The following is an 18668-nucleotide window of genomic DNA, read 5'->3' as shown; positions in this document are numbered from 1 at the left end:
AAAGCCTTCGAGATTCGACTTCTTCTACTCTGCGATAAACTAGCTCACGAAGAGGCTACTTTTATAGAGGTTTAAGCTCGAGATATTATAGTATTTACTTCTCTTAGCGTAAGTATTAACCCTAAGGTTCTTAAGTAAGAGCGTGTATTTAAAATTAAGCGGATTCTATTAATAGCTATATAAATTAATAGCGAAGATAATAATTAAGCTAACGAATTCGATAATATTACTCCGTCCTCTTTACTTAAACGCCTTAAGCTTAAAAGTAGTAGTAATAAAGCTAATACTGATATACCTTCGTCGCCTCTAATATTAATTATATCACTCGATTTAGTTATAAGTAACATAGATTACGTTAGATTTCAGTAGAATCAGTAGTCAGATAATGTATTCTCAGTTTTTTTTAAAAAATATATTTAGTAATTCTATATATCCTAGCAGTAGACTTATCTAAATTACTACCTAATTTTAGTGTAAGCGCGGACAACTCGCTTGCCCCGGACAACTCGCTTTCCCCCACTATCGAGGTAGCGAGATAGGGGTGTGGCTAAACGCCCACTATTACGTCCAATTTCAGCCCGTCAAAGCGCTTTGAAACCTTGATTCTCTACATTCACCAGTAAACAAATTTCATATATTATTCATATCACGAAATAAAAATAGCCGAAATGGAAGGCACCTGTCTCTGCGGCGCCATAACTGTGCGCGTCAACGACTCCGAACTCTTCACCAAACGAAGAGGTCACATATGCAGATGTGCGAATTGTAAGAAAACTGCCGGATCTGGTAAGACTCCTCCCCAATTTCATATGATCTCCCCATTTTTCTCGATCCGATGCATTGAAGTCATAGAGATACTTAGGTTGACGAAATCTATGTAGCTTTAGCAACAAATCTCATTATCGAGAACGAAAAGTTTGAAATTATAGGCGAAGAAAATCTCAAGCGGTACGAGGATAAGAATACATTGAGTGGAACACCATTGGGGAGGTATTTCTGTGGGACTTGTGGGAAGTATGTCTATCCTCCTCATTCCTTTCCCCAATTTCCCTGTACAGTCTTTCGACTCCCACCCCTTCCGATGTAAAGTCATGCCCTATCCTTCAAAATGAATTTTCTAGGCTTAGATGATGCATACGAAGTACTGACAAACCTCCAGCCCAATCAAATCCGTGACCCCGCTGTATGAAGGCAAAACGGTACTGAAACTGGGGATCTTCCCTAAGATCCCAACGCCGGAATGGGAGTCTTTTTGTGGAAATAGACAGGCTTGGGAGATGCCGTTGGATGGGGCGGTTCAGTATAAGGGGGAGAGCTTTGGAGAGAAGATGGAGTAGGATTTTGTACTGATGTGGTGATGAGTGGTGGGAAGAGAGGCCTGGAGAGAGGATGGCGTGGGATTTGAGATAAGAAAGTAGATATTGAAGTTACATATAAGTGACGCCTACGCTTCTTTATCGTGAAGTAGTTGATTGACATGTCGACTAATAGGGTTGATTCTTGTAATCGGAGTCTGAGGAGTGGTGCAATAGAAGAATAATGTAGTTTACTTCGTCTAGAATTTGTCGGTCTCTATAATCCCTCGTCTGAGCAGTTTCAAATCTGTCTGGCGACATATTATATTCATAGTTCGAACTCTCTCTTTCATTAGTTTCTCAAAGATGTGGTATACAACTCGTGATACTCTGTTCCGGTGTTCGATACACCCTCCTGGCACATGCCTCAACGAAATGAAGGACTCCACAACGATGAACATCCGCGCAGACGTATACAGAAGTACTACCACGGGCAAAAGCCCAAAGAATAGAATATACGGCGTTCTCCTTTTCAACCAATTTGGAAAATCAACGTTGATAATGAAGTCAAGGAAACCAGTGACATCACCGACATAGAACAAAGCGGCAAGTCCTATACCACCGAGAAGAGTATAACAAGAATTCTTCCAGAGTATCGCTTCGATTGAAGTGGGAAATACCGTGTGACCAGCTACGAGATGAATTACTGCATATGCAGATAAGACGAGGAATAGAGCCATGAATAAAACAATCCTAGCAGCACCAGCGCCAATGCGCTGTTCTAGGTCAGTCCAACCTGCTGTGTTTTCTGCTCGATATGCGATGAGGTTCTCTCCAAAGGCCCGAATTACTCCGGGTCGAAACGTGGAAAGAAGGGGAGTTTTCCTCCATCGTTTCTGGCGTGATGCTCGAGGATCATTGAATGTAGTCGATGGCAAGGGCTGCGACTTATCTAGAGCGTCGATGGTTGTTGAGATGAAATTGCCGGCTAAGTCAAGACGCATCTTGTCCTTGTACGATATTTCGAGTTTGTCGCAGAATGCGTGTCTGTCAGGTCCAAGCCCAGACCGAAGAGCTTGACCATACGACAATGAAAAATTAAGCGATGTTTCTTGTGCAGGAATAATTACCAGGTTGGTCTTATCCTGGACTAAGCGTTCGTCATCTTGAAGAGCTTGATACCAATGATCTTCGGATGTTTGGTCCTGTGGAGCTAGTAGAGGGGAGGTCCCGGAAGCCTGAGATGTGGAAATACTTGCGGAACTGGTCGGAGTTCCGAACCAAGTGAATTCTGGATCTTCTTCAAGATGTATAGACAAATTTCGGCGATCTAACCCGTGACTCGTAAATCTAAATCCACTGTACCCCTTCCACTTCGAGCTCGCAACAATAAAAGCCAGCGCCTCAGGGAAATTGTCTGTTGCAACCATGGTCGGGTACTGGATATCGTACGGTTTCTGGAACCAAAGGACGTACATAACCAGAGCACATACGACATGTACCAGGGTGTGGTACTCTAGAAGGCTAATTGGCAGCCCCGCGACTTTCCTCTCGATCGTTTGCCTAGCCACCCACAGCACCTGGACACATACCAATCCTTTGGCGAGTAAGTTGGCTTTACTCTTGTCGGCGATGGCATCTGGCTCGACATAAAAGAAATGCCCATGTTGTCCGAGTAACAAGAGCCCGTTGGTTGTGAGAGTTGCACGCTTCAGCCGGTTGTGAAGGTGCTCGATATCCACGACAATGCCTCCCATGACGACAAACATGGCATAAGTCATATCAAACTTATGCGACCTTCGACCGTTGCCTTTACCCTGGCTGGCTATTAGCTTTGCAGTATTTTCCCAAGCACAGTCCACCGAATACAACACTGACCTCTGATCCCGGAGGTACCCAGTCGTGCAACTTCTGCAACTCTTTCAAAAACACCCTCGCCGTGTACCACTGCTGGAAAGCACAATAAACGACGAACTCGGGTGCGAAGAGGGCGATGGCAACCCATTTCGCCTTGCGCCGGTACATCTGCCAGGCGCTTTCACCGTAGCCGGGAACATTTAGATGAACGGATGTCCAGACGCAGAGGACGAGCGTCAACACGCAACTGTATAGGAGATTCCATGTTCCGCGACCTTGAGGTTCGGAGACCCACGGTGGAGCGATCTGTTGAGACGAGGCTGTGGTGTTTGATGGCGTGGTCGCATTTACTGGTTTTGTGGTGTCTGAGATCGGTGTAGCTGATGCAAAGTGGGTGGAAAGGCAGGAGAGAAGCAATAAGGATAACATGATAGTGAGGTTGTGTTACCTTTTAAAAATTAAGTGATAGAGAAAAATGAAATGTGAATGAAGGAGGATGAGAAGATGCGATGAGTTGACAACTTGGTACAGAAAATGCCAGCCTCGTTGGGCACCTGCAGCACCGCCTCCACATAAAGTGAGGCTGGACGCAGACACAGGTGCAGCACTCTGATAGGGCGAAACTGGGCCCAAGTCTATTGGTGTACTTCTGCATTGTTTCAGCTGCACAGCCTGCAGTCTATGCCCATGAGTAATTTTGATGGGATTGCTGGCATCGATAAATTCCATGGGGACTCAAGGCACACTCGCCTAAGAAGGGGATCGATATTCGCCTAACAACGCCAAAGTATGCACACAGTAAACAAAATCCAACTCCTCTTAAAATTCTGGAACATGACTGAAGTGATTTTGAAGTGGCAAAATGAGCTTCGCGGCATTAAGATTATCGTAACCTTTTCATCTTACTGCTCATTCACAGAGACTATCGTCTATCCACATCTCTCCCGTCCACATACCCGTTCATTTTTGTGCAGTCCATCTCCATCGGCCTACTCTCAGCATCAAGCTCATACTTTGGTGCGTCCGCATTGTGCCCACCTGAACCCATCTCATACTTCGGCGCTGCGCTCGCATCGTCCAGTTCCGTTATAGCAGGCCCATACTTCAATGCATTCGCGTTACTTTCTTCATGACCAAGCCATCGGTTCTGCGTGCTCGCAATCTCTGTACTCTCAACCTCTTTCTTACTCACTTTCCTCTTTCGAAACCACCAGATAGCTGCTATAATTAGGGCGATGGCAACGACGACGCCGACGACAAGGCCGGCGATCCAGGCTTTATTACTTGATTTGTCGGGAGAGGGTGGGGTTAGGTTGTCAGAAGAAGTGTTGTTCGACGTAGTCTGTCGCAAGGCGAACGTGAATCCACTCTGAACTGTCGTGAACCCAACTGCTGACTTGAGGTAGCAATTCTCGTAGCCATTGACCATATTTGTATCGAAGACAGCTCCAAGACAATTTGCTTGGGTGTCAGTGGCGCACGCATCAACACAGTCTCCAAGCGAGCCGGCATGTTGAGCCGTGATGTTATTCCCAGGACGATCTTCTCCGCATGAGAGCTTGAACGGGTCTTTATTGCTCGCTATAACGGTCCCATTCATAGCAGTGGGACAATCGTCGACCGGGACTTCGAGAAGAGCTTTGGCACAACGCAAGCCATCGCCTGATGAGACCCTTGCGTTGTCGAAGACTCGAGAAGTTGCGTTCTTCGGGTAGCAATTAAGGTATCCGAATGTGAGAGATGGATCCCAGGCTACGCCTGTGCAGAGCGGATGTAATGTCGAGCAGATTTCCAGACATTCATCCAGACTTTCTGTGTGGGCTCTGCAATCCGGTGAGTTGTCAGGACATGTATCGAAGCCGACGACAGTCTGGTCACAATAAACCGTGAAATTCAATCCATTCTGGACCTTCTGGTTGGCGCCGTTGTTTGTACATTCCATTGACAGAGGTTGGTACAGCGTTCTGTTCGCAATGCCGAGGGTCCATCCTTCTCGTCTCACGGCACCGACCTCTGTGATGGTGCTGTTTTTGAAGTAACATTTCCTAGCAGTAGAGTCGAACGCTGCTGCTCCGCAGGCTTTCCCCGAGTGCATTGAGCATTGATTCAGGCAGTCTTCGACGTTGTCTGCCCCGGCATTGTCAATGTCTCCAACACTTGTTCGATCTTGATCGCAGTAGAGGGAGAATTGGAGGCCCTTGGGAGAAGAGTAGCTCGTTTCCACGCAAGTACTTGCACTTGCTGTTGCAGACATGTTGATTTGGGGAAGTCGTCAACGGTATCCTAGACTCTAGATGATAGAACAGAAAAATAACAAAGTAGGAAACAAGTAACAACCAATTCGCATGAAGCAAACGATAAATAAGCAGGTAGACGTCATAACCAGACTGGGGGAGTGCCTCCTACATATCCATCTCGTGTCGCTTCATCTACCAATCGTAATCTTAACCAATCAACTCCCTAGTCCTTGCCATGGCAGGAGGAAGGGCTTGGTATTCTCTTGAATCACAGTAGATTCTGCCCTGCAGGGGGCTGTGATAACCCAGTAATTCTACTTTCTCTGGTAGTTTGCTCCACTGAAGCCTTGATAATAAGCAGTAGCTGTGCTCTGAAAGTCCTGAAAGTCCGAAATCCTTGCTCCTGCTCAGATCTATTCCTTTTTGCACCACGCCAAGGCTTACGCCGCTGGATAACGTTTGGGGGCGTCTTTAGTGTAGGAGCACTTTGAGATGAAGAAAAGAAACATGGTAGCGAGCTCAGGTACAGATAATAATAGAAATTGATGTTTACATAGGGTTCTTCATGGAAACGATTGTTGTGAAACAATAATGTAGACTTCTGCATCAAACGATGTAGAGATAAGAATGTCATTGACGAGACTCGGCAAACAAGGCTGACAAAGGTTCGGCCCGCTCCATATTTTCGAGTCGGCAAAATCCCAGCCTTCTCCATCCTTACTCCCATCCAACCATAAACCATACAATATCGGTCCTGTGCAGATGATAGACATCTCACTGACCTCACAATGGGTAAAAATAAACGCTTAAAAGTCAATGGTGGACGACCCAAGAAACACAAACCCACAAAACTCACTCGTCCATCCGGAATCGCAAAATCAAAACCACAATCGCAAAAACACCCCAATTCCTCAAACACATCAAAACCAGCTCCCAATTCCGCACCAAAACCCAAATACCAAATCAAACCAACCATCCCCTTCTCCCCATCCGACACCATCCTCCTGATCGGCGAAGGCGACCTCTCCTTCGCCAGCTCCCTAATAACCCACCACGGCTGCACTTCCCTCACAGCAACAGTCCTCGAGAGTCCCACAGAACTAAAAGAAAAATATCCGCATGTGGAAGAGAATATACGAATTGTGGAGGAAGGAGGCGGGTGCGTGAGATATGGTGTCGATGCGGGGAAGATGAAGCCTTGGGTTGGGACTGGGGTGGAGGGAAAGGCGGGGAGAGGGAGTGGTATGGATAGGATATTCTTTAATTTTCCGCATGTGGGTGGGAAGAGTACGGATGTTAATAGGCAGGTGAGGTATAATCAAGGTATGCACATCTTGAAATTGACTCTCAATTGACTTCCCATTCCTTGCGAACTGGACTGACAGATTTCCAGAACTCCTCGTCTCCTTCTTCGCCCGCGCTCTCCCCTCGCTGTCACCCCGCCACGGCTCATCTATAATCGTCACGCTCTTTGAAGGGGAGCCCTACACGCTCTGGAACATCCGCGACCTGGCGCGACATTCTGGACTGGAAGTTGCGCAGAGCTTTAAGTTCCAAGCGAGTGCGTATCCGGGATATAAGCATGCTAGGACGCTTGGGGTGGTGAAGGGGAAGGGTGGGAAGGAGGGAGGTGGGTGGAGGGGTGAAGAGAGGAGTGCGAGGAGTTATGTTTTTGTGAGGAAGGGGGAGGGGGTTGTTATGGGTCCCGGGAAGGGAAAGAAGAGCGGGAAGAGTAGTGATGAGGAGGAGAGTGAGGCGGAGGAGGCGCAAGATGGTGGAGATGGATTGGGGAGTACGGACGAGGGTATGGAGGATCTTGAGAGTGGATCTGGTGGGGAGGAAGACTCGGCTGAAGATTGAAACGATGGGTCAAAATCACATTCTTGGGGTCAAGACGATATGACGACGGTGGTCGATGACATTTACAGGCCGCTACGGTAGCCCTGGCTATCATCTAATGGGCACCTCAAACTCCTTCCGGGTAACGCCAGCCCTGATTTCTTGGCATATCTGCGACCATAACCAGCCACTTTATGCCCTGAGATCCATCGCAAATAGCAAAATGGCATGTCAGAACCCACTATCTTACACTCAGTTATATCATGGCATCTCAGACGGGAATGATGTCTGGTTGGAAACCACCATTCAGCGGCAAGATACCATCCATAATAGCACCATTCTCAGCTCCAACGGAAAGAGGCAGCAAAGCTTCACCAAGAAGACCTTCTGGATGTAGAGGATAGCTTGGTGCTTCCATCGTGTCGCCATCGAAGATCACCATGTTCTGGATTGGCTGTTGCCGAGCACCAAGAACATTAATCACATCCTGTGCGAGTTGACCACCGAGAACAGCTGTGACTGGGGCGATCTCGCTTCCTAGGTTCTGCAAAAACTTGCGAAGAACTTCCGACCTAAGTGTTTCGTCTGGTAGACCTAGAGCCTTGTGCTTTTGTGTGGCTAGGACGGTAAACATCTTGAGATCCTCGGTTGTGCTTGGCATCCGACCATCGTTGAATTGTAAGAACTCCCATAGAGCACGAAGACAGGACAGAATTGGTGTGACAGCCTTCAGTCGACGTCTGCTCTTGAGGAACTCGGCAGGTAGACTTGCAGCATCGCTAGCCAAAAACCACGTAGAATAGAGCTCCCGCTTTGTGACCATCTCGACATTCTTTCCACCCTCTTTCTTGACCTTCACATCAACCACACTGCGTGTTCGTGTCTCTGGTCCAAGTACCGTGGCCCGGTTGCTCTTCTCCCGCTCAACAACATAGTCATGCTGAATCAGATCCGAGAATATGAATCCGTAGAAACCATGTACACCCGCCGCATAGAAAGGTCTATGATTGATCCTCGTAGCCGTATTGATAATGTTTAACGAATCCGGGTGCAAGTCCGTCGCAATAACCACATCGAATGCGCCAAAGTAATCTGGGCCCCTCAATCTAATATCCGTCTGATCGACAATCACACTGACTCTCAGATTCAGCTTTCTAATCTGCGGCGCAGCAGCCTCTGCTCGATTCGTACCAATGTCGGATTCGGATATGAAGAATTGGGAGCCTAGATCGCTGGGGGTGATGAGCTCGTGGTCGACGATTGTGAGGGAGTGGATGCCTGCTAGAACAAGGTTCTTGGCTATTTCGTTGGCGAGAGCTTTCATGGTTATGAGTAAGATGTTAGCATTGCGGATCTTCTCTTGCGCCTGGACGCCCCAAAGTCGGATTTGTCGGTCATAGAGGGCGATTTCATCTGCGACTGGTTAGTTGATGGCTTGCGACGGAGGAGGGCTAGGCTGTCTTACCAGCGCTGATTCCAGTTGTAGCCGGTATTTGTACGGGGGCAGAAGTTGGCGCATCGCCCAAGATTGGAAGATCTTGAGCTGGGAATGTTGGTGGTGGTGCTGTGATTCCTTCCATATTTGCTTGTTGCGCTGGACAGCTTGGAAGGAATAGTCCCAGGAGAATTCAGGTCAAGAGAAGCCTATTGTCGTTTCCTTTGAAGAATCGTAGTCGCGTCCAGAGGGTCAGAAGCTGCCACTGACCGGCCCAATATTATAATCTTCCTGCCTGCCTGATATCGTATTGACTGTCGCTTGAAAGTGAAGCTCACCAAGATTCAAGAATACAAACGCGCGCCAAAATTATCAACGCGGCTGCTTCTCGGTTCCTGATCTTGGCACGTCTATCAGAAGCTGATTATCCATCCAATTACAGGGGCACAACCCCACAAAGCACAAGTCACCGGAACAGCCACAGAGCCCCAAAGACAACCTCACCTCATCAAAGAAGCGGCAAATCCACCAGACGCAGAGCCTCGTCGACCCTCCAAAACATTCAGTACTGGCCCTATTATTAACAGCAACTCCTGCTCGACTCTCCCAGCCTCGAACGTCGACTGTGAACAAATTTCACACCTGGCCTTGTTGCCATCTCCATGCCGAGACCATTAGCATTAATGGTCTGCGAACCCTCTCCTGGACTTTGTTTTCTACAACCCCCATACTGACATTTCCACTATGCAGTCTGGAAACTTTGATGACCCTCCCGCCTCCGACTCCTATAGTGAGACGGCAGACCGGATTGTAAGAGAGATCTTAAACAACACCCAATCGCCCGATGACATCAGTCCGTCTGGAGAGTTATACAGAGCCATAGAACGTGCTCATCGGAGAAGAGGGACACCAGCTTTACCCGGATCGCAACTGGTGAGCGGACCAAGCATGTCTTTAGAGCAGGATCCGGATAGAAGGCGACGCATACGACGTGAAGATGTCGAGGTCTCGCCCCTCTTTGTATTGCCACCAAACCCCCCGCAAGCCGAACCGTCCCCCCGGGATCGAGCCTCACCCTCGAGATTTGGGATCAGTGCTAGGCAGCCTGCTAGGCGCGGGAGGACTCGAGTATCAATAAGTGAAAGGTTCTCGGAGAGGAATCAGGCACAGCGGGACAGAGAGATGACTGCGAGTAATGGCCTGGCCGATTTACAACATGCTGGGAGACAATTGGAGCAGGCTAGCTCTACGTTGAGAGCACTTTTGGATGACCCTGTCCCCAATATTTCGCCTCCAGCTCTTGAGCCTCACGATTATTCCCCCGAGAGCGAGCAGAACCGACGAGCCAAACGGAGGAAGATTGAATCGGATAAGTTGGACTCGGGATTTACGGGCTTCAGTTACGGAAGATATGGCCAGGTAGAGCCTGGTAAACTCAAGATGGAAATTGTTAGCTGTGATGGAGGAATTTTCTCGGAGCATGGAGGGAACTATGCTGCCGAGAATGTGTTGAAAAATGATTCTACAGTATATTGTACCAAGAGCAATCGGTGCAACCTGGTCCTCCGACATCAAGGAGCCACGGTATTCAGTCTAAAAGAACTGGTTATCAAGGCTCCCCATTCTGGTTATACTGCTCCGTAAGTTTGCCCCTCACTTGCCAAGACTTTGACTTATAGCTCCCAGTGTTCAGGAAGGCATGGTTTTTATATCTATGACATCCGACGATCTTTTGACTCGCACAGCTCAATATCAAATACAATACTCGCCAGCTCGGCCAAGACGCTCTGCATCCCAGCGAGCTAATGAGTTACCACCAATAATGTCCGTTCGACATAACGAAGATGGGAGCATGTCGACTGCTCAAGCTCGAGCACGAAGACTATACAACATTGGTCTTGAAGACGAAGATTGTGATTATCGGACGGCGCAAATACCATCCGAGTTCACAGAAAATGCGCCAGCATTTCAAGTCACGACCGAATGCAGCGATTCCGAAGGTGATGAACCTCCAGCACAATCCTCTCGGCATCGAACACTCCATCGCGTAATGAGCTCCATTCGATTTGAAGATTCAGATAGCAGCGAAGACGATAACGCAGACCCATCTGGGCCATGGCATGAAGACTACCTCCTCGGTATCGGCAGACCACCTCGTCTCAGACGACGAGAAACTGCAAGCAACATCACATTGGCAGAAGCTGCAGAAGCGTCCCAAGCAGCAACGCAAGAAGCTGTTCGCGCCGTAGGAGGAGAGCTCATGGCACCGCACGCGAGATTCTTCATCGAGCGAGACAAGAGCAAATGTACAATCCGATTCGACCCGCCTGTTAGTGGACGCTTCATACTTTTGAAAATGTGGAGTCCACATCATAGTTCGACTGGAAATATTGATATCCAGAGCGTTGTTGCTAGGGGTTTTGCTGGCCCGAGATACTTTCCGGCTATTACGATGAGATGATTAATGAAAGGGCATAAAATTTGGTTGGAGCATGGTTATCGGATCACGGTTCCTTGCACAATCTACGGGAAGCGCATAATGACCTTGGAGTTTGCAGGATCCTGTCATCCATTACATATCATTAGCGCTTTTTATACCCGCTGGGTAATTGAATGGTAGCAGTTTGGAGAGGCTCATTGCACCGAGCGAACTAGCGAGTAACTTCAATGAATGGCGTGAGCGACGTAGCTGTTTCGATCCCGGTCCTGAAAAGCCTGTAAGTCACAAATAAAAAGAGCAATGACAGCTCTTCTTCCTCAGCCAACTGGCAGCCAAATATTTCTGTCATTTTCTTTTGTCTGCTTGCTAGACGAGCTATTTTACTTCTTGCTCGGATTATTCACATGCTAGCAATGCCACACAAGTGAGTTTCGCTTCTCAAAGAGAAGTTTGTGGATTTCACTGTCGTATAAGTAAACTTGGTAGACTAGAACTTTAGAGCTGGACTATCTAGGATGGCGCTCCACTCATACTTCCAGGTTGCTTAGAGGCACACCAAGTCACCTGATCCGTGCCTAGGAGCCCGAACCATCTTCTACCTACGCATGACAGCAGTACCTAATAATTCTCAAGGAGAATTCAGGGTGTCAAATAAACGAATTTTTATCAGAGACTAAAGCTATCTAGTTGAAATAATGGCAACCAAGTTTCGCGAGAAGTGGTAGTACTTAACAGAGCCATGACGATTTAGGGAAAGTTGTGACTCTCAGTCCAGTTCACAATTCTAGTCCAAATCACAAGTACCATTGAATACATGCATCAGTTTTCCTTGCGTTTCCTCATCACTTAACATTTCCTCCCAATAATATAACACTTGATCAAAACACAAAGGACCAAACTTCACACACAAATTACTTCTTCAATCAGAACCTTCAGACGTCCAGGAAATACACACCACTCTACATACACACCGAGAAAACAAATAGTCAATATGTCGCGAATCAAGCAACGCACAACCATGACTCCAGACCACATCACAGCATCCACCAACAGGAACCAGGAAGTCAATCTCCCGAGAGTGGACAGCAAAATGGACCTCTCAGAACACAACAACGCCAGCCAAGAGTCATCACCTCCCTCTCCAGAGATGGACTCTCCAGCAATCACACCACTCACTATCTCCTTCGATACACTCATCTCCGCACGTCCCAACTCAACATCACAAAATCCCATTCATCTACATCCACACCGCCAATTCCGCTCATCATTCGCCGCATTCTCGGAACGCAGGTTGAGAGAGCTCAAGAATGATGAGATTGTACAGACCTTAAGTGAAGATGAGCAAAAGGAGAAGATCCGACAAGAATTTGAAACCAGCGACAACAATCCAGTCATTCTCCTCCCAGGGGCAAAAGAAAGACTCACAGATCTCCAAAGTGAAAGAATCCCGTATGAGATAAGTACGAACTATCAATACGATCCAGAGGAACTGGATGATGCCGTTACCGATCTCCGGAATATGCTTGGTGTGCAGGGTTTTGAGAAGAGGCAGCTTGTTCAGTGCCCTACGCCGTTTAGGAAGCATGTGTTGAAGTGTAGACGGAGGGCTGTTCTTGTTATTGGCGTCCCATCAAGACCTAGGTCTGAAACGAGTAGAGACTCGGGCTCACATATGACGGATAAGAATGATGGTGCTGGGAAAGATGAGAATGATGATGAGAGGGAGAAAGCTCGAGAGTTCGCACATTCTCTAGGTTTCGAAGACGTCTACACACCAGACGATTACTACGCCGTATATCCCAATCTCGCACCAGCTGGATGCAAGCCTCGACGCCGAATGTCAGCGGAAGCGAAAAAGCTATATGACGGCCGAAATCAAAAAGGTCCTTGTGTTGAGATTAAGGCTATTCTAATCGTCAACCCTAATTCCAAAGGTCTCAGCAATAGCCCGAGCGAAAACAACGACGATAGCAATGCAGAGTGTAAGGGAACAGGACAGGGATTGAATACAATCCTACCCACTAAACTCATCATACCTATACTGAAGTCCCATACTGGTGACTTGAGAATCGAGTCGCCTTTCAATGGGAAAAGGGGGCTGCCGAATGAAGGGTGGCAACAAGTTTGGGCACCGAAAGTGTGGTTTGATGGTGTCGGCTTGGGGAAGGAGAGGTATGAGGGTTTTAAGGGGGAGTTGGAGAGGGAATGGTGGGGGGAAACGGGGAGGAGGGGGTGTAGAGGGCTGGTTGTCCTTTCTTAAAGAAGTGGAGGAGAATGATAAATTGTCTACTGGGGGGAATACTAGGTGGAGGGTCTGAAGGGTGACTGGCGTATCTGTTGTGACTAGGGAGAGAGAAGGATTGGAATAGCATGGGTGGAGTGGAGTAAAGTGGAGGATAATTAGCATGGCAATTGTGACAGCGATCATATATCTATAGGCGGTTGGAAACCACTGCAATAACCCGTTGGAATTTTCTCGTCCCAATGATTTACAGAGCATCTTGTGAACCTTTCCCCACCAGATCAGAGGCGGCAAAATACAGTCGCAAGTTTACAAAATGGGTATCATATACGCTGCATATTATTTCTGGTATTCTCTTCTATGTTTCTCTGAGTGGGAATAAGAGGTTCTCTTTAGAAGTTATGTTTAGTGTTGGAAATGATATGTCGCATTCCCAAGTTGTTTGTTTTGTTCTCGCTTAAGTGGTCGAGGGCAAGAGGGGCTTCGTATTCTTCTCCTTCAAGACTCTGAATGAAATCAAGATTTTCAAGAATTTGGCGTACTAATTTTGGTTGGTCAAATGCAGAATTTCTAGAGTCTTGTTTGTTGTTGATAAGAATAAGAAGGCTCGGATTATTCAAAACGCAGGCTGATGGCATACAACGAAACTTGAATTTTCGAATGACTGACACAATTTTCCACGCCTCGGTATTAAGGAAGTTGCAAGAATTATCATCTCTCAACATTCACGATTCCAATCGGTGGAACAATTTGATTGTTACGGTACTGCACCTTGTACCACCCTGGTTTCCCGTGACAATGCCAAGCGGTGAAGGAATACCACCAAATGAGTCATCCGTCATCTTGCATATTATCATTCCTCAGCCGTCCCTCCAGCTGCCGACATCCACGATCTCTGAAGATGGAATCAACACTATCGATATTACCCATCGATATCATCCTAGATGTGTTGACTCCATTGTCGGAGGAAGATCTTTACAATGTCGCACTTGTTTCGAGTCACCTCTCTGGCTCTGCAAACCGCCTTTTATACCGATCCATCAGTCTGCAGCTGCGACCTTTAAGCGGGCAGGACAACAGTCTCCATAGACTCGAGCGGCTTGTAGATACACTCACTAGAAAACCGCATCTCCAACCTTACGTGTTGCGACTTACCATAGATTTGCGGTATCGATTTGGGGAAAGCCGATTTGGGGACCATGCGAACCTCCTTGGACTGCTTCCGAACCTCCAAATACTATCTCTTCAACCTCCACCGTATGACTTTGGGCTATCCATGTTGGCATCTCCAATTCTACAGACATTGCATTTGAACTTTTCCAACGGCAGAGACCATGATGGCAATGCACAAGTCCCAGGTCCACTCGACATAATCGAGCATGTATTCTGGGCCCCTCAGCTGCGAAGACTGCTCGTAGAAGGGGTAACCTTTGATTCTGCTTTCAGTCAAAAGTTCGGCATGTATCCATCGAGGTCATCGCTCATTACTGACCTTCAATTTCGCGATTGCGATCAACAACAACTTGGCTGTCTTCCGAACATGCTTAACTGCATAAAGGCATTGGAGCGATTTGCTCTCGAGATACACACTCCATGGAAAATTTCATATCGCTGTTCCAAGGGTATAGAACCTGCTATGTTGGGTCAGGCAATTGGCATACATGCTGAAAGCTTGGTACGTTTGGAAATCGCCTCGAGCGACACTGCTGAGTTTTGTCAAACATCCCTACTTGGTGGCCTGGCAGGATATCCCAGATTGAAGAAATTAGCCATACCAGACGACTTACTGTTCACTATTAGCGATAAGCATGCAACTCTGGTCGATGTCTTGCCGGCGAGTCTAGAAGAGCTACAACTTCAATTTACGATGCTGGCAACGCCGCCAGGAAAAGATGTGAACAGATTACTGCGGCTTGACAGATTACATCAATTAGCGACTACCAAAGAGACCCGTTTCACTGCTTTGAGAAGAGTCATCGTGTGGTATCAGCCGACCGAGCTCTGGTCTAACGACGGATCTTGCTATGGACCGCTTTCCGATATGGACGATCTCAAGGCAGTATTCCAGAATGTTGGCGTAAAGTTCAAGTACCTCTCTGAGACCTATTTTTTCGAAACCCCATTTAGTGCAGAAGAGAACGATAACTTGTTTCAGTCATAAGAAGTTGAAGACAGCGGATAATTCTATGGTATTTCTCTTGTAACTACTGATCTTGGATAGTTTCGGGACGCTCCCGAGTTCGACTCGAGTTTGTATCATATCTAGCTAAGTAAAGACTTCGAGTAGAGCTTTCAGAGGCTCAAAGCTAGTAAATGAAGTCTAGTAACATAAAAGCTAAGTCAAGTCAAAGGTCACTTTTGAATATTATTTACATTTGTTACACCGTAGATGTGATATTCTATCATTTGATTGATACAGGATTAACTCCACTTGCGATTGCGAGCCGAGATATTCTGAACGCGAACCAAGTCCGTTCAGGTTCGAGTCAAGTCTGGACTCAAGTCTCTTCAAAGCCCTCAACCCTGGTTTGGAATTTCTAACAACGCCTCGCCGCGGGACGCCTCACGATTGAACTGGCCGACCACACATTCCAGTTGGATGTTGACTGTCCACAAGTAACATTTCAGGTCGTAAATGTCATGGGGATCAACAATTATATTTTTCTCTTAAAACCACGTAAAAAAACCCCTACCTCCATTCATGCCAGCTTCTACTTAGAACTCATCTTCCACCAGACAAGCCGGAGCCAGCAACCCCTTCTTACACTTATGACATGGAATACGCTCATGATCGAAATACCGTGTCCAGTACTTCTTCCTAGCCTTGCACTTCCTGTTATGACAGATAACCAACCATTCTTGCTTTGGTTCTTGTTCAATACCTTGATTAGGTCCAAGTCTTCCCCAGTTTCCACTATCTCCACTTCGATTTCCTGATGATCTTCCTGATGATCTTCCTGATGATCTTCCTGACCTCCTGTTCCGAAGTGGATTTCTCGTTCTGGAACCTCCTGAGGTTGGTGGGCCATGGATATTGCGCATAACTCCTCCACCTCCGAGCCCACGCATGCCTCCGAGCCCAGGCATACCTCCGCCAGTCATTCGATTCATGATTTGAGAACGATTTACAGGATAAGGGGTACCAAGAAGGTAGGCGCCAACACCTCCTATGTTTGCTATTCCTCCTGGGGGTACGCCAGGTTGAAAACCAGCCATACCACCCCCACCGGCCATATTTCCCAGTCCTGGAAGTTGAGGCATCTGACCCATGCCACCACCTGCTGCATTCGCCATCCCTGGGATCTGAGGAGGTTGGGCACCACCCATACCACCGCCGCCCATGGGACCACCGCCCCCTGTCGCGTTTGCGTTGTTTGCGTTGTATTGGTTGAGAGCGGGGTTCTGGTTATTTCCAGGCTGCATACCTGCCTGCTGTCGCAGCATATTCAAAAAAGGCGCGTTCATGATGGTAGGCTGGTTCAAGAGTTCTGTGTCTCGGTGTACAGGACCTTTGTTTGGAGAGTTAGCTATGCGACCACCAGAGGTTTGATGAGTTTTTTGTTGGAACGGACCGAGCGGTCAATATTTTGGGATGTCGAAAAGTGCGAGATAAAGGAGCAGGGAGAGACGACTTAAATATGCATATATCTCATTGAGTATTGACCAACCCTGAAATCATAGGTTAGATGTCCGTGTTGTGAATGATTACTGTCTCCAGTCATCTTTGCAACTTCTTAGTAGTGACTAGTCTCGTGGAACGTTCAGAATTATTTAAGTCTCCGACCAAAAGCGAAGGATATGACATGGAAAGTTTCAGCATAGCTGAGGCGCCGCATAGAGGAGTGTATCATGGCACCCGGTTGCTGGGTACAGAGCTAAGAATATGCGAATGAACGTGGTGTTATACTTTTCTATCGTTCCTATCTAAACGATATCTAGAGTCCTCAACCAGTCCATGAGCTATATGATTCATCTCTTCCTCCCTGAGCACTAACAAACTGCCAGATACACCCACCATTCACACAGACTGTCAATAAAACACTTGCCCCTGCATGTCCACTGGTCATGAACGCCGAGTACCCATTCGTCGAGCTCACCACAACCTGGAGAATCTATAGCATCTGATTCATGACAAATTGAGTCGGAGCTTGACCGATTATCTGAAAGTCGACTTCAGCGCTTGAGTTGTTGAAGGAATAGCCTGCGCCCGTGCCGGCACTAAACTGTTCTATTTAATGCATGTGTTGTTGCATCTATTGCTAAAGAGCTGCCGATAAGCTTTGGAAATGGGTCATTATGGCTGAATTTCTATTTTCATATTTTAAGTGGAGTGGTGTCGATTTCGAGAAGAGGGAGAGATTTGTTCGTGGTGTGATGACGTTTGGTGGCCGCGGGTTAGCTGGGCAGCGAATTGGAAAGATGCAAGAAATGATAATTTACCAGGTCTGACTGCATTTCTTACCTCAATCGTATCAAGTGTCACACGAAATCGGAATCATGTTTTTCAGGGCATCAATCACTTGGAGTCAGGGGTGAATTCAGGCTCTGGTTGGTTCAGCCTCGCTTCTCGCTTACATATTTGAGTAAACAAACAATGGATAATCGACTTGCCTGCCTTGCCTTGTGTAGCTCTTAGTTATATCACTTAATGAACACTCTTGACAAACTGTCACTGCGAACAGTATCAATTATCGAGACAGCGTTCTAAGGATGCTTCAGCTCTTCAAACCAGAAAATCTGCTGCGTTCGTTATCTACCCATGCACTCGATAGGCAGCTGATGGGCCGATTCTCAGAAAGGTATAAATAAGGCTCTTCTATGTACGGAGAGGGAGGTAAGGAAACCGGATGACAGTCGTCAAAGTCCTAAGGACGGAGCTGGTTGATCCCTAGCAGCCTCGATTCTCTGATAGTTTTGATTCTTGTTTAAACCCTTACTTTGATCTGAACTGATTTACACGGTTCTGATTTAAGGCTCAAAAATCAGACATTGGGACAATAAACTCTCCCTGATAAAAATTCGGGTTTCCTGAGATCACTGTTAACTACCTTTTCGCTGTCAAAATCTCACCTTCATCACTCGCCAATTCTCCCCACAGAAGGAACGCTAATCAAAAGAGCAAAGATCTTCCTCAACAACTCAAATTGGCCAACTCATCCTAAAAGATGTCGCAAAAAAATCTATGAATTACCCCAAAAACCTAAGTTTACTCGAATATTCATTCTCTGTGACGATCCACATGTAATCCCAGTCATTTATGTCTCGGTTTGCATGCAGGTTCAGAGCCGCAGTTGAAGGACTTTATATATGTCCTTCCCAATCC

The 18668-nt window shown here is 47.1% G+C and overlaps 9 protein-coding genes across 9 annotated transcripts; 5 read left to right on the top strand and 4 right to left on the bottom strand.

The window, feature by feature from the left end:
* The first annotated feature begins 528 nt into the window (after positions 1-528).
* ONS95_009562 (uncharacterized protein) lies at positions 529-1561 on the top strand. The gene is made up of 3 exons (XM_058503161.1): positions 529-786; positions 882-1014; positions 1160-1561. The coding sequence occupies exons 1-3, from the start codon at positions 669-671 to the stop codon at positions 1335-1337; spliced, it is 429 nt and encodes a 142-aa protein (XP_058362095.1). The 5' UTR covers positions 529-668; the 3' UTR covers positions 1338-1561.
* On the bottom strand, positions 1547-3663 carry ONS95_009561 (uncharacterized protein). The gene has a single exon (XM_058503160.1). It carries the CDS (start codon positions 3074-3076, stop codon positions 1556-1558), a length of 1521 nt encoding a protein of 506 aa, XP_058362094.1. The 5' UTR covers positions 3077-3663; the 3' UTR covers positions 1547-1555.
* A 175-nt stretch (positions 3664-3838) lies between these two features.
* On the bottom strand, positions 3839-5996 carry ONS95_009560 (uncharacterized protein). Its single transcript, XM_058503159.1, has one exon. It carries the CDS (start codon positions 5404-5406, stop codon positions 4075-4077), a length of 1332 nt encoding a protein of 443 aa, XP_058362093.1. The 5' UTR covers positions 5407-5996; the 3' UTR covers positions 3839-4074.
* On the top strand, positions 5997-7249 carry ONS95_009559 (uncharacterized protein; the record flags this gene model as incomplete). The annotated part of the gene is made up of 2 exons (XM_058503158.1): positions 5997-6712; positions 6783-7249. Exons 1-2 carry the CDS (start codon positions 6178-6180, stop codon positions 7247-7249), a joined length of 1002 nt encoding a protein of 333 aa, XP_058362092.1. The 5' UTR covers positions 5997-6177.
* Positions 7250-7499: 250 nt separating this feature from the next.
* Positions 7500-8808, bottom strand: ONS95_009558 (uncharacterized protein; the record flags this gene model as incomplete). Its single annotated transcript, XM_058503157.1, has 2 exons — positions 7500-8641; positions 8694-8808. 2 exons carry the CDS (start codon positions 8806-8808, stop codon positions 7500-7502), a joined length of 1257 nt encoding a protein of 418 aa, XP_058362091.1.
* A 517-nt stretch (positions 8809-9325) lies between these two features.
* On the top strand, positions 9326-11124 carry ONS95_009557 (uncharacterized protein; the record flags this gene model as incomplete). Its single annotated transcript, XM_058503156.1, has 3 exons — positions 9326-9349; positions 9414-10303; positions 10350-11124. The coding sequence occupies 3 exons, from the start codon at positions 9326-9328 to the stop codon at positions 11122-11124; spliced, it is 1689 nt and encodes a 562-aa protein (XP_058362090.1).
* Positions 11125-12094: 970 nt separating this feature from the next.
* ONS95_009556 (uncharacterized protein) lies at positions 12095-13556 on the top strand (the record flags this gene model as incomplete). Its single annotated transcript, XM_058503155.1, has 1 exon — positions 12095-13556. The coding sequence occupies one exon, from the start codon at positions 12095-12097 to the stop codon at positions 13361-13363; it is 1269 nt and encodes a 422-aa protein (XP_058362089.1). The 3' UTR covers positions 13364-13556.
* A 660-nt stretch (positions 13557-14216) lies between these two features.
* Positions 14217-15713, top strand: ONS95_009555 (uncharacterized protein). The gene has a single exon (XM_058503154.1). It carries the CDS (start codon positions 14247-14249, stop codon positions 15504-15506), a length of 1260 nt encoding a protein of 419 aa, XP_058362088.1. The 5' UTR covers positions 14217-14246; the 3' UTR covers positions 15507-15713.
* Positions 15714-16060: 347 nt separating this feature from the next.
* ONS95_009554 (uncharacterized protein) lies at positions 16061-16810 on the bottom strand (the record flags this gene model as incomplete). The annotated part of the gene is made up of 1 exon (XM_058503153.1): positions 16061-16810. The coding sequence occupies one exon, from the start codon at positions 16808-16810 to the stop codon at positions 16061-16063; it is 750 nt and encodes a 249-aa protein (XP_058362087.1).
* Positions 16811-18668: the final 1858 nt, after the last annotated feature.

This window comes from Cadophora gregata (genome assembly GCF_030347475.1).
Source record: "Cadophora gregata isolate MNR1 chromosome Unknown scaffold_3, whole genome shotgun sequence".
NCBI lineage: Eukaryota > Fungi > Ascomycota > Leotiomycetes > Helotiales > Ploettnerulaceae > Cadophora > Cadophora gregata.
This window is presented reverse-complemented; position numbering and strand designations above follow the sequence as displayed.

Coding starts and splice junctions, on each gene's coding strand:
- ONS95_009560 (XM_058503159.1), bottom strand. CDS start 5,406: ATGTCTGCAACAGCAAGTGCAAGTACTTGCGTGGAAACGAGCTACTCT.
- ONS95_009555 (XM_058503154.1), top strand. CDS start 14,247: ATGGAATCAACACTATCGATATTACCCATCGATATCATCCTAGATGTG.
- ONS95_009561 (XM_058503160.1), bottom strand. CDS start 3,076: ATGACTTATGCCATGTTTGTCGTCATGGGAGGCATTGTCGTGGATATC.
- ONS95_009562 (XM_058503161.1), top strand. CDS start 669: ATGGAAGGCACCTGTCTCTGCGGCGCCATAACTGTGCGCGTCAACGAC. Junction 787..881: donor TAAGAAAACTGCCGGATCTG/GTAAGACTCCTC, acceptor AAATCTATGTAG/CTTTAGCAACAAATCTCATT. Junction 1,015..1,159: donor TTCTGTGGGACTTGTGGGAA/GTATGTCTATCC, acceptor ACAAACCTCCAG/CCCAATCAAATCCGTGACCC.